This window comes from Branchiostoma floridae, chromosome 3 (assembly GCF_000003815.2).
Source record: "Branchiostoma floridae strain S238N-H82 chromosome 3, Bfl_VNyyK, whole genome shotgun sequence".
NCBI classification, from domain to species: domain Eukaryota; kingdom Metazoa; phylum Chordata; class Leptocardii; order Amphioxiformes; family Branchiostomatidae; genus Branchiostoma; species Branchiostoma floridae.
Genome location: NC_049981.1, coordinates 3,053,438 through 3,070,598, shown reverse-complemented (window position 1 = coordinate 3,070,598; position 17,161 = coordinate 3,053,438). Strand labels below are relative to the sequence as shown.

The window sequence follows — 17,161 nt, the reverse complement described above, 5'->3', positions numbered from 1 at the left end:
TCTATAATGAATGAATGAATGAATGACCTTTATTGTACATTTGTGCTCAAACAAGCTAAGTACAGGTCGTAGCGCTAGTGATAATGTACAATTTTGATAAGAAAAAGGTATCTTATCACCTAGATACATATGCTAATAATACATTCTAGCATTTACAAGTTCAACAAAAGCTCCTTGGTTCAACTTCTTCTAGCTTCTTAATTTATTAGTTATAAACATAAGGACAGATGAAATCAATAATGTATGGTTTATCTAATTGCATGAAAAATATGAATTTTTCCGTGGTATTCAAGTATCGGAAATTAGGGAACATATGTTGTATATTTTCAAAGAGGTCTTTTCATTTGTTGTTGTATAAAGTACAGTCAACAATAAAGTGACACCCATCCTCTATCTTATTCAAGTTACAGTATTGGCAAATTCTTAGTTCCAGAGGAATGCGGTTATGTCTGCCTTCTGGCTCATAATGAATCATACTGGTAACAGCTTCATAGCGGGCTTCAAGTTTATTAATGGTCAAAAAGATAATGGTTCTTTGGACCAGATGAAGCCCAGGTTATCAATAAGTTTGGTTATCAAAAAGTTTGTTGTTATTTTGTGGGCCTTTCTGCTTTTCAATGCCTGACTCTATGGTATAAAAATTGCTAGTACTTGCAAGATAGTCCATGGGCCAGGACCCCAAATTTTACATATCAATACCCTCTGTGTTGGCAAATTTTCCTTGTTAATTTTGAATAGCAGAAGGCCTGTGGCATACATTTTGATGTGATGGCCATTCTGGTATGGTAGCTTTATTCTGGCTATCAGTATCAGCCTTCAAACCCATCATCAGGAAATGTTTTGTCTTAAACCAAGATAAAAGCCCCTTGCTTAAACAAGAGACCTAGGGTAGCCAAGACAAGAGTAAAGATTACCAATTGAAAGGCAAATAGTAAAGACTAAAACTTATACCTATTCCAAGGTTGTTGTAAAATCTAGGTCTAAGGTCAGTGAGATCAGAGCATTTTAATTTAAACTCCTTGGTGATCTACAAGGTAGTTAAACCTCTTTGGTAAACTTCAGTTTTCTATGCAGTGTAACACCAAGGCAGGTTGAAAACAAGGAACCTCCTTGGTTACACTGACCTGTTATGGACACCAGTGGAGGTACTGAATAAGGCAACTACCATTCACTTCTCTAATTACCTGTCATTTTAAATTAATACATGCATTGTTGTTGCTGAAGTTTAAACACCTACATGTAGGTGCAAAGGAGATAAGGTAATGACTTCTCTAGAGATAGGTGAGAAAGGGGAGGGGAGGTGATAATATCACACTCTTGTGATAAAAAGGCCTTTGTCCCAATCTCAAGGATTTTAGAGCATGTAAAGAGTTCCAGATGAGGACAGGGTGTTGTTCTGATTGTGATCTGATCTGATCTGGTGATGGTTGATAATTATTTTCTATTGGGCACTTAGAACTTCATTACACACAGCTGTTCAGATACCTATAAAGATTCATTTAAGCACCAGTGTTTAATGAATTTCTAGGTGTCCTGGCACCCGGCTCGGGACACTTCTAATATTGTGTTATGGTGTCATAACCAACATAAAATATGACTGGTGAATGCCACCTGGCTATATGTTAATAGAGGATCAATGTTTTACCCTGAGGGGTGCATCATGAGATAAAGCCGCCAGTGGTTGGTTTCTATAACCCAAACGCCAGCGATCAGCATGGCAACAAGGTGGTTCATGTCATCTACTTTTCTGCCAGATGAGCGAAACTGAATGTACCATTTGATTTACTACAGTTTAGAATTCAGTAAATAGTTACAGTAACTGGAAGTTCCGAAAATAATTTCATCAGGTTGGCACTGATAATAGGATATAGGTTTTTACTCAACCTGTAACTAAAAAGTATTGTACTTTCATTGTACAGTTACTTTTCTTATGGACTCCAATGATTATCCTATTAGGGCACCCTACCCTTACATGTGCAATTTACAATAATTGAATTTATACTTTTAAGGGAAGCTTAGCCCTGTCATGAAATTTATGCATTTGTCTTTATGTTCCTGACTTGCACCTACATTGTACATCTACAATCAAATTGGCTTAGATACTCATAAATCCTCAGTGGTGATGTAAAAGGAGAAAATGAAAGAAGTAACCATGCCCAAGCTTCTGTACCTCTGAAAAATATGAGTAGCCATTCATAGGTCAGTTATTTCTAATGCCAGGCATCTCCAGTAACACAATCAATAAAACTAGGAAAATGAAGCAATAAAAGATGCCTCCATTATATAATTATCTGTTTTGTATACATTATAAGTTAAAGTCATGTCTGAAACATCTAATGAAATTGGCATTGTTTAACAGTTTCAAAACAAAATTAAATGCATAAAGAACTCTTGCTGTCATTGCTTTAGATATGAATTATAAGGCCCTTCCTGCAGAAATTCCTGCAGGAAACTTTCTTCCTGCAGGAATTTACCTTTCTCCTGCAGGAATTTCTGCAGGAATACCTGCAGCATTCCTGCAGAAAAAGGGTTTTCCTGCAGGAATTCCTGCAGGAAAAACGCTTCCTGCAGGAATTCCTGCAGGAAGAAAATTTTCAAAATGAATATTCATGAAAGTTATTGTCATATTTCACAACTGTTCATCATACTTGTCAATCATATGTTAAGACTTTTGGACCAGGTGCTTTTATACTGAAAATATTAGCACTTGTCAAAATGGGAAAAGCGGAATTCCAAACTTAAGGTGGAGCCTCTTGGACAATAACAGTATAATATAAAAAGCTAGAAGCTGTCAAGGTTAACTTAAACTTAATCTATGAGGGGGGGCGGGGGGCTTTCGAGGGCCACATTTGTAACTACAATAACTACTAAACGACTTATTGTAAAACTACTAAATTTTCATAGAATGGTGTAAAGGATAAACTTAAACTTAATGTATGAGGGCGGGGGGGGGACTTTCGAGGGACACATTTGTAAACTCCTAAACGACTTATTGTAAAACTACTAAATTTTCATAGAATGGTGTAAAGGATAAAGATAATGAAGGTGTTGAATTGAAAGGTGTTGTAATGTAATATGACGTCATTGAGACGTCACCAAGGTGAATGTATTGGCTGGAACAATAGCATTAACTATTCACCGAAACCTTCAAGGTATTCAACAAAAAAGTAACAAGTTAAGGTAACAGAAAATTTTCAAGAGTGTATCCAGTGTCTTGAGAAAATGTTGATTTGCAAATCATATAACATGAATAACAAACCTTCATTGACTTAACTAATAACCATGAATTAGACATAAGGGGTGACAACACACTGCCTCAAAACATCCTCCTACGCAGAGACATCCAACAGCCAAACCGCCTGTCTGGATGTACCCTGCTCTTTCAATCGTCACCCTTAGTTCCTGTGGACCCCCCCCCCCCCAAAAAAAAAAACCAGCTGTCAGGCCTTTCAGTTTTCAAAAGGGGTCTCGCATATATAAGGGTAAGTTCATTAATATTCATAAGCAGGGCGGTCAGGAACTGAGGGTGACGGTTGAAAGAGCAGGGTACATCCAGACAGGCGGTTTCGCTGTTGGATGTCCCTGCGTAAGAGGATGAATCAAAAGAGCTATAGACCACTTTTACCTTTAAATTTACAGTAGAATTCCATTCTAGCTGATTTTACCTTCCTCCACTTGCAGGTAATCGTCCATAAGGAGAGTGAAAAGATGCATGAGAATCAGCTGACGACGCTGCCCTACAATCCTCAACCTAGGGACGGTTTTTGAGTCATTATTGTACGTTATTATTTGACAAGGTATATCAGAAGTCCCCATTTATATCATCCGTGACGCTATAACGTAATGAAAGTAAGAAAAAGAGGCAAATAGTAAGTTCCATTTTGTCTGTTTTCACAATAACAGACTAGTTTGACCTCAGCAGAATCTGGGGGGACGATTTGGATTAGACAAGACATATCAAAAGTCCCAATTTCACATCGTTTGTAGAACCACTTAATATGTATAACATGTTTTACATACACATAACACCTTAAATACGTAACGTTACCTGCATAATATCTTCTTAACGTTGCGTATGATTGGTTGCTAGAGAAATGCTTCCAGTTTTCCACTCCATATCAGAATAAACCACACTGATGACTGATATTTTGAGACGTAGTTTATTTCGCTGGCGTTCTGTGAGAGATATGGTCCTTTTTGGAGTAGTTGAGTTAGCACTGAAAAGGGCCGCTTGTTCGGAGAAGGCAGATTACCTACATGTACAAGGTACCACAGTATGACGAACTGGTCAAAGCGTTACCTTTCTTTCTTCCTTTAGTGCCCACAATCATTATGTTGATCATTATGGCACGGTCTTTATTTAACGTCCTATCGCTGATATCATAACCTGTAAGTAAATATGATGTAAGAAATACGTAGCAGCCATTAACGACCCCCAGGATTAGTCTAAATTGGCATAACTGTACATAATTTACATAATTATGCATAAGGTTCCAGATTTATGCATATTTATGCGTACGTTTCCAATGGTTATACATAATTATGCATAATCCTTGGAATCTTTATACCCTTGGAACAAGCATAGTTATGCATATATATATATATATATATATGATGGAACCTTAAGCATAATTATGCATAAACATTGGAAACTTATGCATAATTATGTTCCTGTGTGTCAGTGGGTGGGTGTCTGTACCTGCATCTGTATGTCTGTGTGTACGTGTCTGTATGTGTGTTTTTGTGTTTGTGTGTGTGCGTGTTGGTGGGGGGGGGGGTTGTGTGTCATCATAAGAAAGTCAACAGACAGGGTTGAGATGTCTACTAGCAAATGGATCAAATTACCTAAATCTTTATCATGACAATCACTGCAAGTACTGCCACCATCAGACACACCAGAAGAACCGTTATCAGACTGTTGACCTTGAGCTGCGAGGATGACCTTGTCTGAACCCTCCCTGCACGTGTGGCAGAGTATGTATTGAACAAGGCTGTTTTTGCATATTCAGCAGCCCCGGACCATGAGTGGCGACCCTCCAGTCTGTAGTGGACGGGGAAGGCGGGTCCAAAATATGTCAGGAAAGCCAGGCTGGGATCCCGGAAGACAAGGCGCCAGAAACTTGGCTTCACTCCGATGTCACGGGCAATATCATCTGTGTACCTCAAGTCTACCACCTGGGGGTTTTGAAAGAAAGCAATGCACAAATTGCAATGCACAAATTGATCTTTAAACCTATAAAAATATCAGTCTTGCTGAGTAATTATGTAAGAAATCTGTACATGTACCTCAGGTCCTCAGATTAAAAACAACAAGGTGATCAATATATCACTAAAGAGGGTACGGACACTACTGGGGGCATGGACACTACTGGGGTTACAGACACTACTATGGGTACGGACTCTACTGGGGGTATGGACACTACTGGGGGTACAGACACTACTGGGGGTTTGGACACTACTGGGGGTACAGACACTACTGGGGGTTTGGACACTACTGGGGGTACAGACACTACTGGGGGTGCGGACACTACTGGGGGTACGGACACTCCTGGGGGTACGGACACTACTGGGGGTACGGACACTACTGGGGGTGCGGACACTACTGGGGGTACAGACACTACTGGGGGTACAGACACTACTGGGGGTGCGGACACTACTGGGGGTGCGGACACTACTGGGGGTGTGGACACTACTGGGGTTACAAATACTACTGGCGGTACGGACACGAATGGGGTGCAGACAGAACTGGGGGTACGGACACTACAGGGGATACAGACACTACTGGGGGTACGGACACTACAGGGGATACAGACACTACTGGGGGTACGGACACTACAGGGGATACAGACACTACTGGGGGTACACACACTACTGGGGGCACCAGCACTGATATACATATTGTGGTAATACGTGTAGCTTTATTAGAACACCCTGCAGGTTTTATAATTGTAAGCTCCTAGTCTGCTTATATCAGAAGTGTAGCTCACAAACAAAAGTAATGGGTTACCGGTAGTTTGTTTGGCCCAAACCTGCTGTCTCTGTATTGCCGATCCCGTCTGACATGTTCCAACATGGTGTGATGATCAGGGAGCTGTGTGATGCCCTAGAGAGACAAGTATAACATCTTCACTGGGAGGAATAAAGTACAGTCAAACCTCTATTAGCAGCCACCTTAAAAAGTTTGCATATAGCTGCCACCTGGCCATTGCGATCACTTTTTGTCGGTCCCTTGTATTTTTCCCTTCTTCTTCATATCAGTGCCCTCAAGAAGAAGAAGAAGATTATCATGGCACTTGTGGGTGAGCGCTGTTGCTGGTGCGGGCTGTCTTTGAGTATTATCCATCTGCAATAATAAACCAAAATCGTTGTCCATAGTCCATGCCAGGTCGAGATCTGTGGGATCCACCGGTTACTGACAAACAGCATCAGGGTGTGCAAGAGGCATGTGACACAAAAGTGTCAATTGTGCGGGTGCCTCCACTATGCTGTTTGGCAGACTGATCCACTCTTTGATTGTACGTGGAAGAAATGCCCTCTCTCTGTATTTTGTTCTAGTATTCATAAGGCAAAACTGCTGGGAGTGGGGGCGTTGATGGCGTGTAGGTAGTGGGACGAGTTTGTTTCTAATGACAGGGCAGTCTGCATAAGACCATGGTAGATCTTGTACAGAGCTCCCACCCTTGCTGTCTTCCTATGCTGTTCCAGGGAGGGCCAGCCAAGCATTGATACCCTTTGACCTAAGCATTAAGATATAGTCTATAGCAGACATCTGTCTATGGCCACGTGATTTCCGGTCCCGGAAATAAAGAAACACTGCCTACTGCGACCATACAGCGGCCACCTGTCAAAATTTCCCCAGGGAGCATACCACAGAAAAGATTGTCGCACTTCCGACAGGACTTCCACTCAAAATTCGAGGATGGAAAAAAAATTAAGGCTGGCTAGAACACTGGACAGCACCCTTACCTGGAAGACTTGTGCAGCCCACCGTGCCTGGAGCTCCACCACTGGTGATGCACCTCCACGGTTTCGAATCTCACCAATCACTGCCAAGGTGTGTTTCTTCATGTGAACGGGGAAGACAAGCTTGTACAGCTCCTGGTCTTGAAGACTACCTGCATTCACGGTGATGAGGAGTTCATTTAATTTGAAAAGCCTAATCTCTGTCAGATTCTTCTACCATAATTTTTCCCTCATTATAGCAAATACAACATGTATGGCATTATATAATTCCATATCAACCAAGGTACCAGCCCAACTTCAGGTTTGGTTGCCAAACAATCCTACCCGCATCATGTTGTATTCGTTTTATGTGATATCCACACATAAAACACATATTTCAATGTGAAATGTTCCAGAAGTTGGGAAAATTGGTGTGCTTGAACCAAAATTGTAAGAACATTTTTTGACAGCGGCACACTCTGTGCGTATACGAAATGCATTTGAACAAGGATATCATACAAAAAACATATATTATATATAACAAATATTATATTATAATATACATTTTAGAGTTGTAGAGTTAACGGGGGCCGCCCCAAGATGCCCCCTGCCCTAAGATGCCCGGGTTTTTTGCTGATCTTATCATGCATAAGTACGCCGTGTTTGTTGCCACTGACTATGATGATTAGAAAGGTAAATAAACCAAGTCCAAACTAACAGCTTTTTTTCTATTAAATTTTTTTTTACACATGTTCACTTCTTGTTCTTTTTTGATGACAGAATTTTCACAAAAATGTTGGTAGTGCCGAATCACTGTGGTCACCTGTTAATAGGTATTGGTGGCTCGTGTCCATAAATAAACAACCACGGCAGTAAAAAACAGCCACACAACTGTCATACACATAAGAAATAAAGCTTCACAAAACACTACAAATATTGGTCTTCAAATGTTTGTTGAGTACTAGTAGAAGACCGGCCATGGAAAGAAACAACATAAGCATCACCGCCGTTGTTTTCCCCAGGGAGCGTGGCCCCGCAGGTGGCAGACGAGCGAACGCCCAAAAGATTTGTTACTCTAACAAATTATTCGTATCGTCTATAAAAATGAAACTTCACAGAGTGATGTCGAATATGTTCCCCAATACGTACACAGAGTTTTTTTGTGATTTTGGCGTTGTCGTTTTTCGTAATGATTTTGTGAGTCGGGCCGCCGCATTCAGTGCATTTCGCCCATTTCCAATGAAAACACGACCTGGATTGTGAAAGATTAAGGCCTCCTCGCGGGAGACAAGAAGCACACACAATCACAATTCTACTGTCAAAAGAAAGCTAATATATCATAAAAGTAGAATTTTTATTTATGTTTGTCTAAATTAGTCACCAGCTTCCGAAGAGAGCAATTCCAAAAGCGGGGCAAGTTAGGGCGCACTGTTTAATGCGGCTCAAAATCGGAATTTATATTTACGATAACGTCCTCGGTGTTTGCCAGTTGTAACGCGGAGGGTGACGGGTTCATGAACAGTATGAATGCATTCCTTATCCAAGTATGGTCTCTAGATGAATGTGTTAAAAATTCATTGATCAAAACTTGACCACTCTTTGGCAACTATAGTGAGCGCCGTGAGTTCGAGCGCGTAAAAAAGGGGGCATCTTAGGGCGGCCCCGTTATGTGCATTGGCACAGAACCAAGAAGTTCTTATTACTACAGTATCTCAATGTTTTGTACATATAATGTATTTGCATCCCATCAAAAAATTCAAATGCAGGATCTACATGTATGTCAATTATCTATGTCATGTTTAGTATGACTTAAATAATTATTAGTCACATAGCTGTATAATTTGTAAGACATACATGTAACTCACTTGGATGGATATCACTATCCAGGAATGGGAAAGAAACGTCATATCCTGTGGCAAAGATGACTTCATCTGCATCAACATTGCTGCCATCAACAAACTTTACCCCAGTTCTGGTGAATTCTGCAATGTCAGGCTTGGCTAAAACCTGTGGATGGACAACCATAGACAAATATGTAAATAAGAACATGGGAATATGTAGAGTTATGTGCATGGTTCATATCCTGATATGCTACCAGTCTTGTGCACTTGGGAAAGGTACTTTACACAATTTTCCTCACTCTTTCTCACACCCAGGGTATCTGACTTTGACTGAAAAGGTAAAAGGTGGGGGAAAGAGAGCAATCACCAGGTAATATCCTACCAATAACTAAAAAGTGTTATCAGATATCATCTTTTTTAGAGATTTGATTTGGGTGTTCCTGACTTGTTTTCATATTTTGGGCTGTCAAAGGGGCATCATAGACTGTCTCCAATATTACAGCATAATCCAAAATTCAAGCACTTCCTGCATGTTTGACTAAGTGCCCCACTGCACTGTTGTCTAAATAAGTTTTGCATTAATTTTGATCCTTTCTTGCTCTATTGACAATCCTTTTCTTATTTATCTGAAAGTGTGGACGGTATAGCCCCCACGGTGCTGTAATACACAGTATGACTATGACTGACTGTGCAATAACTTCAAATATCATTCTGCCTCCCAACTTTAAATGGCAACAACTTGCAGCACCGCCTTTTGAATTTTGAAAAGTTTTGAATACTTTCATCATGAAAATACAGTAGTAGTCCAGGCGATTGGTGCAAAATATTATTTAAGGCACAATCACTCAAAATGTGATGAAATCATGAAGTTTGGTGAATCTTGAGTATGAACTGAACATTTTCAAGGAAGGAGCCAATTCAAAATGCTTCTTTCTTTATAGCAACAGTTTCTAGGTAACCAACTTCACCAGCAAATAGCTAGACATAATGCACAGGCTATGATAACTCAAGTTACAAAGCTAAAACTTGGTTGAATCTGACAACAAATATGTTTCCTTAGCATGTTGTGCAAATTTATTTGTCAAGACCAACAGGATTTGTAAAAAAAGTTGTTGGGGTCAGTTTATACAAGACAGAACATCCTACATGTAACATACCTTTCCCGAAGCCAAGCGAAAGGCTATCTCATCATTGACCATGAAGCCATGTGTGAAAGGGTCCTTTGTGCGATCTAGCCCATAGTTTACTTGGTTGATGTGAGATCTGGATAGCATCTTGAGGTAGTTCCTCGTTACAAATTCAGGGACATTCAACAGGGCCCGACTGATTGATAGATCCAGGGGTCTGGCGCTACGTGTTAAACGTGGAAAGATCCAGACTCCGTCCCGCATACTCAAGTAAACCTAGATGACATATGGAGAATTATACTTGATTTAACAATAACATTTAACACAGAAATCAAGAACAGGAAGTGCAATTTGTAAAGTTTCATCTTCATCATAGAAGTGTATTTTTTTGTACAAATGTGTTGGATACAAAATAAAAAATATTATTGAATAAATTGAATAATATCCTAGTAATATTTTTTATCAGGCTTTTAGCTAGGCATGCGTCAACGCGTCATTTAGACGAACTGTCCTAACAAACATAAGAAATCGGACGCAATACTTTTAAGCAAGACGCACTACGGACGCCCAAATTTTTCCTCCCAGCCTCAGTCAGGGCAAACATATTGTAACAGACACAAAAAAATCTTGGCTGAATTCTACAAAATATGCACCTCAAAATGCAGGAAATAGCATTTCAGAGGGTTATGATTTAAACATGGGACCCCCCTACAATGCTCGCGCCTGCGAGCGCCGCAGATCACTCCGATTACTTTGGACGCCCGAAAATTAATTCCTAGCTAAAAGCCTGTTTTTTATTATATACTATGATCATGGTTGAATGTAATTAAGAACTGCAAGTTGTATCTTAGAGTCATTTTGGTGGTATAGCAGTATTTTAAAGAGCAGGCTAGGTTACCTTTGAAGCAGTCAGTCCCACCTCTGCAGCAATATCTCCAGCCGAGTTGCCGGCACCTGCACCAGGAATTTAGCATTTAAAAATAAATTTTTCCACACTGACTGGAACTTTCCTGCATACCTGGCGCAAGCGAAGTGTGCTTGAATAATTCAATAGATGGCCATGTGATACAAGAAGAAAACGTGTGACACGATAAAATACGGACCCGTTGTATGTGGATATAAGATTAACATTAAGTCAAGTCCAACAATGCTGCTTATCATTACCCAGGTTCAAAAAGCTTGTTAAGATTGATTGCATCACATACCCAAGCAAAACTTTTACCTGAATTGTTTGATTTCCTTGTTTCCTTGTTTTTCATACTAGTTTTTGGTTGATTTTGGTAGTTGATAGCTAATGATTCTTAAAACTTAGAAATCCTACCTTTTTTCTCAAATCCCAAGTTACTTGTATATGTTTTGTCTATTTTGTTTTGTATTTATTATTTCATTTGATCATTTGTAATACAACTTCTATTCCATTAGTGAATTTTACATGATGATTTCAACTTATGTTATGTGCATTTTTCGTTCACTTTAATTATGTATAATTATTATTTCTGCAACTTATTTCTGGGGGAGGCCAAAGAAAAGCCACATAGGCTTCTGCCCACCCCCAGCATGTTCTTCATCTCGGTACATTTGTTTTTAAGCCATGCTATTATGTGCTAATAAAGAAAGAAAGAAAGAAAGAAAACATACAACATGGTGTATTCTATTATGGATAAACTTAACTTTAACTTAATGGTGTATTCTATATCACCCAAGGTACCACCAGCCTATCACCGCGGATAGAATACATAATAACAACAGCAATTATGGATCCAGTATTTTAATAATCTACAATGGCGCACTCCATTAGTGCATCTATGGAAGGCCTTGTGTGATAGTGACAACCAAAGTAATCATCTGGTCCAGAACACCCATATTGAACATTATTCCAGTGCAGGTATATGATATATGATGAATAGTATACTATGTAAAAATTTCTTCTGGACTGCCAAATGGTCACTCTAAGCTAGAACTTTATAACAATTTTAACACTCACCAATGACTACCACAGTCTTTCCTCGAAACCTGTCAGGAGTCCTGTAGCTCTGGCTGTGGGTCACAGTACCCTGGTAGTTTTCTAGACCAGCAAACGATGGCATGTGTGGTTGGTGGTAAGTCCCAGAACAAACCATGATGGCGTGGAACATGTGTTGACGTGATTCTGTCCCATCTGTGCCTGCGTCTGCCGTGTGTACGACCCATTCTCCTTCCACGGATCCTTCTGCTCGCTGCACCTTGACGACCTTATAAGAGCAAAGAAGTTATCACTTCAGATGTTAGTTGTTTATATTATGTATCTGTCATTCAGCTTGTTGTATTATTACAGCCAGCAGATATCATCTACGTATTGAGGCTGTTGTGACGTGCTCAAGACATCTCCTCCATTTTACTATCCCTAAAGACGAATGCAGCACCAGCCAGGATGCTCTTCCCTGGATACTAATCGGGTCACACACGGACACGCACACACACTGCTCACACACACACACACACACACACACACATGCACTGACACAAAAAGATACACACAGACACACATTCATTCATGCACATACACACAAAAACACACACACACACATACAGACATACACACACACATGTGCAGCACACATGCACACAATGACTTTATCTGACAAGTTAGTAATATCAGAACCCAGATATGACCCCTTTTGATTCTGACAATCATTTTAGGTCAGTCAAATAATGATCATGAGTTGACCATGGCTACTTAACAATCTGCGTCACCAAAATTTTTCATCATTCCTGGTATTGATAGTCAGCTTTACAGACAAATACACAATGTCCCAGGGGTCTAGTCAGCGTCCGTTTTTCCGTCAATTGACGGGAATTCGCTGCGTCTGACGAAAAAATTTTAAAACCAATCCGTCAACCTTGACGGACAAAAATCCTTGGTGGAAGCTACAGGCGGCTTGGGGACGCCGTCCACGGCCGTAAAAGCCACACACTGTTTGTTTTGCTATTGTTATGATTGTTGACAATGTGTGTCGGCGCCCTTTCGCATACGATAATCTCATTAAAACCCGTTTTTCAAGGTCTCAGTTCAGTCCTTCTAATTAATTTTCGCTGTTTTCGCGACCATTGTAATTGGCTGACGGAAAAAAAATTCGAGCTGGCTAAAGCCCTGCAATGTCCATACCTGAGTGTTGAAAGTGATGTACTTCCTCAGATCAAATCTGTTACAATACTGCTGTAGGTATTGGTGGAACTGGGTGTGGGATGGGTAAGGGGGCGTGTGTTTGTCGAAGGGGAAGTCACTGAAACATGACATCTCCCTGCTGACATTAGAGATGAGCGACTTGTACATACTGGCTCCCTGTTTCTGTCTGCCGTCATCAGTATAGTGCCATAAACCACCTGTCATCGGGGGTAATAAAACACAAATTGAGCTGACGGAAAATACTTCTCTGTATAATTCTCCTATCCAATAAAGATACTCACAACTGAATGTTACATTAAAATGTAGAAATAATTATTGTCAGCTACATTAAATAACCTGGTCGAACATATTGGTTAACTTATTTTTGCAATTCCTTCACCAGATTCATATGTTTTTACATTATGATCATGTTTTTACAGCAAGTGTTTAATTACATACAATTAGAGGAAAACCAGATATTCCTCAAGGAAATCCCATTAGAGGCCAGACCACTATGCATTGGGGTCCAGGAAAAGGCCTTGTCTGGTAGCTTGGCTAAGTAGACAGACCAGCCTTTTCCACAAACCCAAATTAAACTCATGGAACTTCCTACATGACTCCTCATGTCATTTTTTTAGTATCTGACAATGATACCTACAATGTAATAATGAAAAATTACATTTGAAATGCCACTTACCAATCTCTTCACTCTGCTCGAAACATGTGGGTTCAAGCCCCTCCTCCAAACATGCTTTAACGGCTGCCAGTCCGCTCACACCAGCACCAATAATCGCCACCCGTTTACGTTCCATCACAATGTGTCTTCTTCTTGACCTACGGTACCTATCACATAAAGAATAAATGCTTGACGGTTTGCATGGTGTGTCATAATCAATGCTTATAGGTGAATCTAGTAGGGACAGCAACACTTAAAATTTGTGCATTTTTGCTACGATAAATGGTGACTCAATAACAAATCAGTTTACTACAGCTCACAAAAAAGGGTTCATCTACATAATATGTCTACCAATAAATCTAGGTGATTCAGCAATGCACATTCTCCCCATTCACATATCCCACAATTCCAAGCGCGACCGGCAACATCCGGTTTCTTTGTTCCTTTGAAAATGGCGTTCGTTATACGCAAGCAGAAGGCAATGTATCAAGGATCGCGATGTTGTGTCCCAAAATGCAGTAACAGACAAGGCACAGACAAGCTGCAAGGTGTCCGCAGATCGTACTACAGGTTTCCTCAAGGGGAAGCAAACCGAGACTTACGGAGATTGTGGGAAACCAGCGTAAGGCGTGATAACTGGACAGCCAGCAAGCATGACCGGGTTTGCTCTGATCACTTTGCAGGAGGTAAGCAAACTAGCTATGGCTCTCCTAAAAAAGCTTGTTATCTTGCCCAGAAACTTTCGTAATGCGGTATGGTCATAAGCAAGTAGTACTAGCTGATTAATTTATTTTACTTTTACACTAACCGCTACAGTTCAGCGTGCTGCCCCCCTCCCCCTCTTAGTTATGCTTACCTTGTGTAAAATACCCTCTTGATGTAATGAAATTTAGATGAATTAAGAGAAGTGAATTACAGTATTAATAAGTATTCCTTTGAAATCAAAGGTGTTTATTTCTGAAACTATTCAAATAGTTTGTCCATATGTTCTTACTTTAAATTAATAATTTGAAAAGTGTCTAAAACAGATTAATACAACTTTATTTTTTCCCCATGGATTTTTGTAGGAATACGCACCCACATCAAAGGGTCCCCAGGATACATCCCGAGTATCTTTGCGTGGACAAAGGCAAGCAAGTCAAGACCATCGAGAACCTCTGAACAAGCAGGAACTGTCACGCCAGTCAGTTGGTGCAAGGACTCCTGGTCCCCTGCTCCCGAGACTCCAGGGGGACTCACTGAGCGAAAGATTGCTCTAGCAAAGCAGAGGGAGGAAAAACAGGCTGCACAAGCAAAGGAAAATACCACCCGGGTCTGGAAAGAACATGGACATGACTACCCAGAGACATGCAGAGCAAAGCCCTCTGTGTATGACGAAGAACTAGCGGCATTACACGAAACTGTCCAGCGGTTAGAGGAAGAGAATAGTCAGTTGAAGAATAAAGTCTTCAGTTTGGACACCATAAAAGATTCTGACAAAGACTTCCAAGTTCGTACAAACTTGCCAAATTTTGACGTTTTCTCTTCCATCTGTGAGTATCTGAAAACTGTCAGCAACGGTAGGCTCAAGTATTGGCGTGGACAGGAAACAGACATTGACAGTGAACGTTCCAGGACTGGGAGGGAAAGGACATTGACTTTCGAGGAAGAGTTCTTCCTAGTGCTGGTGAAGCTGAAGTCTGGTGACTTCAACCAGGAAATCGCCAGCAAGTTTGGAATCAGTGAAAGCCAGGTGTCAAAGATCTTCACCACATGGATCAACTTCCTACACAGGGAACTGCGGTACCTCTTTGAAATGAAGACAAGCTGGGAAAATGAAGAAACGTGGGTATTACTACCAACCTTAAACTAGGGGAATTCATCGTGTCTGTATTAAAGAATGCAGTGGCTGCCATGTTACTTTATTCTGACTGAGTACACATACATATGTATCTGAAAGGTTGATACATGATCAAAATACAACAAGTCCTTTAATGCAAAACTAATCTCTTGTTCTTAAGACACTGTAATGAAGTTTCAAACATGTATGTACTGAATCTTTAATACAAAAGCAGTCTCTTGTGCTTCGGGCACTGCAACAAAGTTTCTAGAATGTCCTGAGTCTTTAATACAGAAGTATTACCTTGTGCTTAAGGCACTGCAACAAAGTTTCTAGAATGTCCTGAGTCTTTAATACAGAAGTATTACCTTGTGCGTAAGGCACTGCAACAAAGTTTCTAGAATGTCCTGAGTCTCTTAGTATACATATTTTAAGTATTGTCTTGTGCTTAACACATTTGTTCAATTGTCACTTTCAGAATTCCTGAGTGCTACAGACGTTACCCACACCTCATCTCTGTCATCGATTGCACCTGACTGAGTACACATACATATGTATCTGAAAGGTTGATACATGATCAAAATACAACAAGTCCTTTAATGCAAAACTAATCTCTTGTTCTTAAGACACTGTAATGAAGTTTCAAACATGTATGTACTGAATCTTTAATACAAAAGCAGTCTCTTGTGCTTCGGGCACTGCAACAAAGTTTCTAGAATGTCCTGAGTCTTTAATACAGAAGTATTACCTTGTGCTTAAGGCACTGCAACAAAGTTTCTAGAATGTCCTGAGTCTTTAATACAGAAGTATTACCTTGTGCGTAAGGCACTGCAACAAAGTTTCTAGAATGTCCTGAGTCTCTTAGTATACATATTTTAAGTATTGTCTTGTGCTTAACACATTTGTTCAATTGTCACTTTCAGAATTCCTGAGTGCTACAGACGTTACCCACACCTCATCTCTGTCATCGATTGCACTGAACTCCAGATCGAGATGGCTACAACACTACAGGCAAGAAAGGAGACGTACTCCAACTACAAGAACAGGGACACTGTCAAGTTCATGGTTGGCCTATCACCTAACCTTACGGTCAACTACGTTTCAAAAGGACACGGAGGTCGTGCCAGCGACAAGCACATCACCCTCACCAGTGAAGAGTTCATCAACCAGCTGCCACCCAATTCAGTGATCATGGCAGACAAGGGCTTCAACATTTCAAAGGAACTGAGTGACAAAGGCGTACGGCTTGTGATACCAGACTTTAAGGGTCGGAATCGGTCACAGATGTCAGCCCAAGAAGCTGCCAACTCTGAATCCATTTCAAGTGCAAGGATTCACATTGAAAGAATCATCCAAAGGATACGCACTTTCCACATTCTGGGCTCCACTCTCAAGATATCCCAGCAGGACATCACAGAGCAGATATTCAGTGTCTGTGCGTACATGACCAACTTTCAGATGCCAATTATCAATCTTCGTCAGGGTCAGAGTAGTAGTACATCAGGTTCAAACATGACAGAAGAAAGCATCTTTGATTTCATTTAGAATTAGAAATTGATGGTTAACTCTCGTTATGGACTGTGCTTACTGTGTAACACATGTATTGTTTAC

At 40.4% G+C, this 17,161-nt stretch overlaps 3 protein-coding genes and 1 long non-coding RNA gene across 4 annotated transcripts in view; 2 read left to right on the top strand and 2 right to left on the bottom strand.

The window, feature by feature from the left end:
* The window catches only part of LOC118412061 (chromaffin granule amine transporter-like), a 30,473-nt gene extending 26,327 nt beyond the window's left edge, over positions 1–4,146 (top strand). Inside the window, exon 16 of the mRNA XM_035814664.1 lies at positions 3,682–4,146. The gene's annotated coding sequence lies outside the window, so the exon portion shown is untranslated. The remainder of the gene's footprint in view (positions 1–3,681) is intronic.
* Positions 4,147–13,887, bottom strand: LOC118412060 (flavin-containing monooxygenase 5-like). Its single transcript, XM_035814663.1, has 9 exons — positions 13,753–13,887; positions 13,056–13,273; positions 11,895–12,141; positions 10,809–10,864; positions 9,941–10,186; positions 8,808–8,949; positions 6,967–7,115; positions 6,008–6,103; positions 4,147–5,175 (listed from the first exon to the last, which is right to left on the bottom strand). The coding sequence occupies exons 1-9, from the start codon at positions 13,865–13,867 to the stop codon at positions 4,846–4,848; spliced, it is 1,599 nt and encodes a 532-aa protein (XP_035670556.1). The 5' UTR covers positions 13,868–13,887; the 3' UTR covers positions 4,147–4,845.
* A 225-nt stretch (positions 13,888–14,112) lies between these two features.
* Positions 14,113–17,140, top strand: LOC118411646. The gene is made up of 3 exons (XM_035814125.1): positions 14,113–14,417; positions 14,799–15,555; positions 16,474–17,140. Exons 1-3 carry the CDS (start codon positions 14,183–14,185, stop codon positions 17,093–17,095), a joined length of 1,614 nt encoding a protein of 537 aa, XP_035670018.1. The 5' UTR covers positions 14,113–14,182; the 3' UTR covers positions 17,096–17,140.
* On the bottom strand, positions 15,604–16,600 carry LOC118411647. The gene is made up of 2 exons (XR_004830703.1): positions 16,528–16,600; positions 15,604–16,082 (listed from the first exon to the last, which is right to left on the bottom strand). It is a non-coding gene; the product is annotated as an uncharacterized LOC118411647 (long non-coding RNA).
* Positions 17,141–17,161: the final 21 nt, after the last annotated feature.

Bases quoted from the DNA above. Each gene is read 5' to 3' on its own strand.
- LOC118411646 (XM_035814125.1), top strand. From the start codon at position 14,183: ATGGCGTTCGTTATACGCAAGCAGAAGGCAATGTATCAAGGATCGCGA. The intron at 14,418-14,798 runs GTAAGCAAACTA...GGATTTTTGTAG, and splicing joins CTCTGATCACTTTGCAGGAG to GAATACGCACCCACATCAAA. The intron at 15,556-16,473 runs GTGGGTATTACT...TGTCACTTTCAG, and splicing joins AGCTGGGAAAATGAAGAAAC to AATTCCTGAGTGCTACAGAC.
- LOC118412060 (XM_035814663.1), bottom strand. From the start codon at position 13,867: ATGGAACGTAAACGGGTGGCGATTATTGGTGCTGGTGTGAGCGGACTG. The intron at 12,142-13,055 runs GTATGGACATTG...TGCTCTTATAAG, and splicing joins ACATCACTTTCAACACTCAG to GTCGTCAAGGTGCAGCGAGC. The intron at 10,865-11,894 runs GTGAGTGTTAAA...TTCCTGGTGCAG, and splicing joins AAAGACTGTGGTAGTCATTG to GTGCCGGCAACTCGGCTGGA.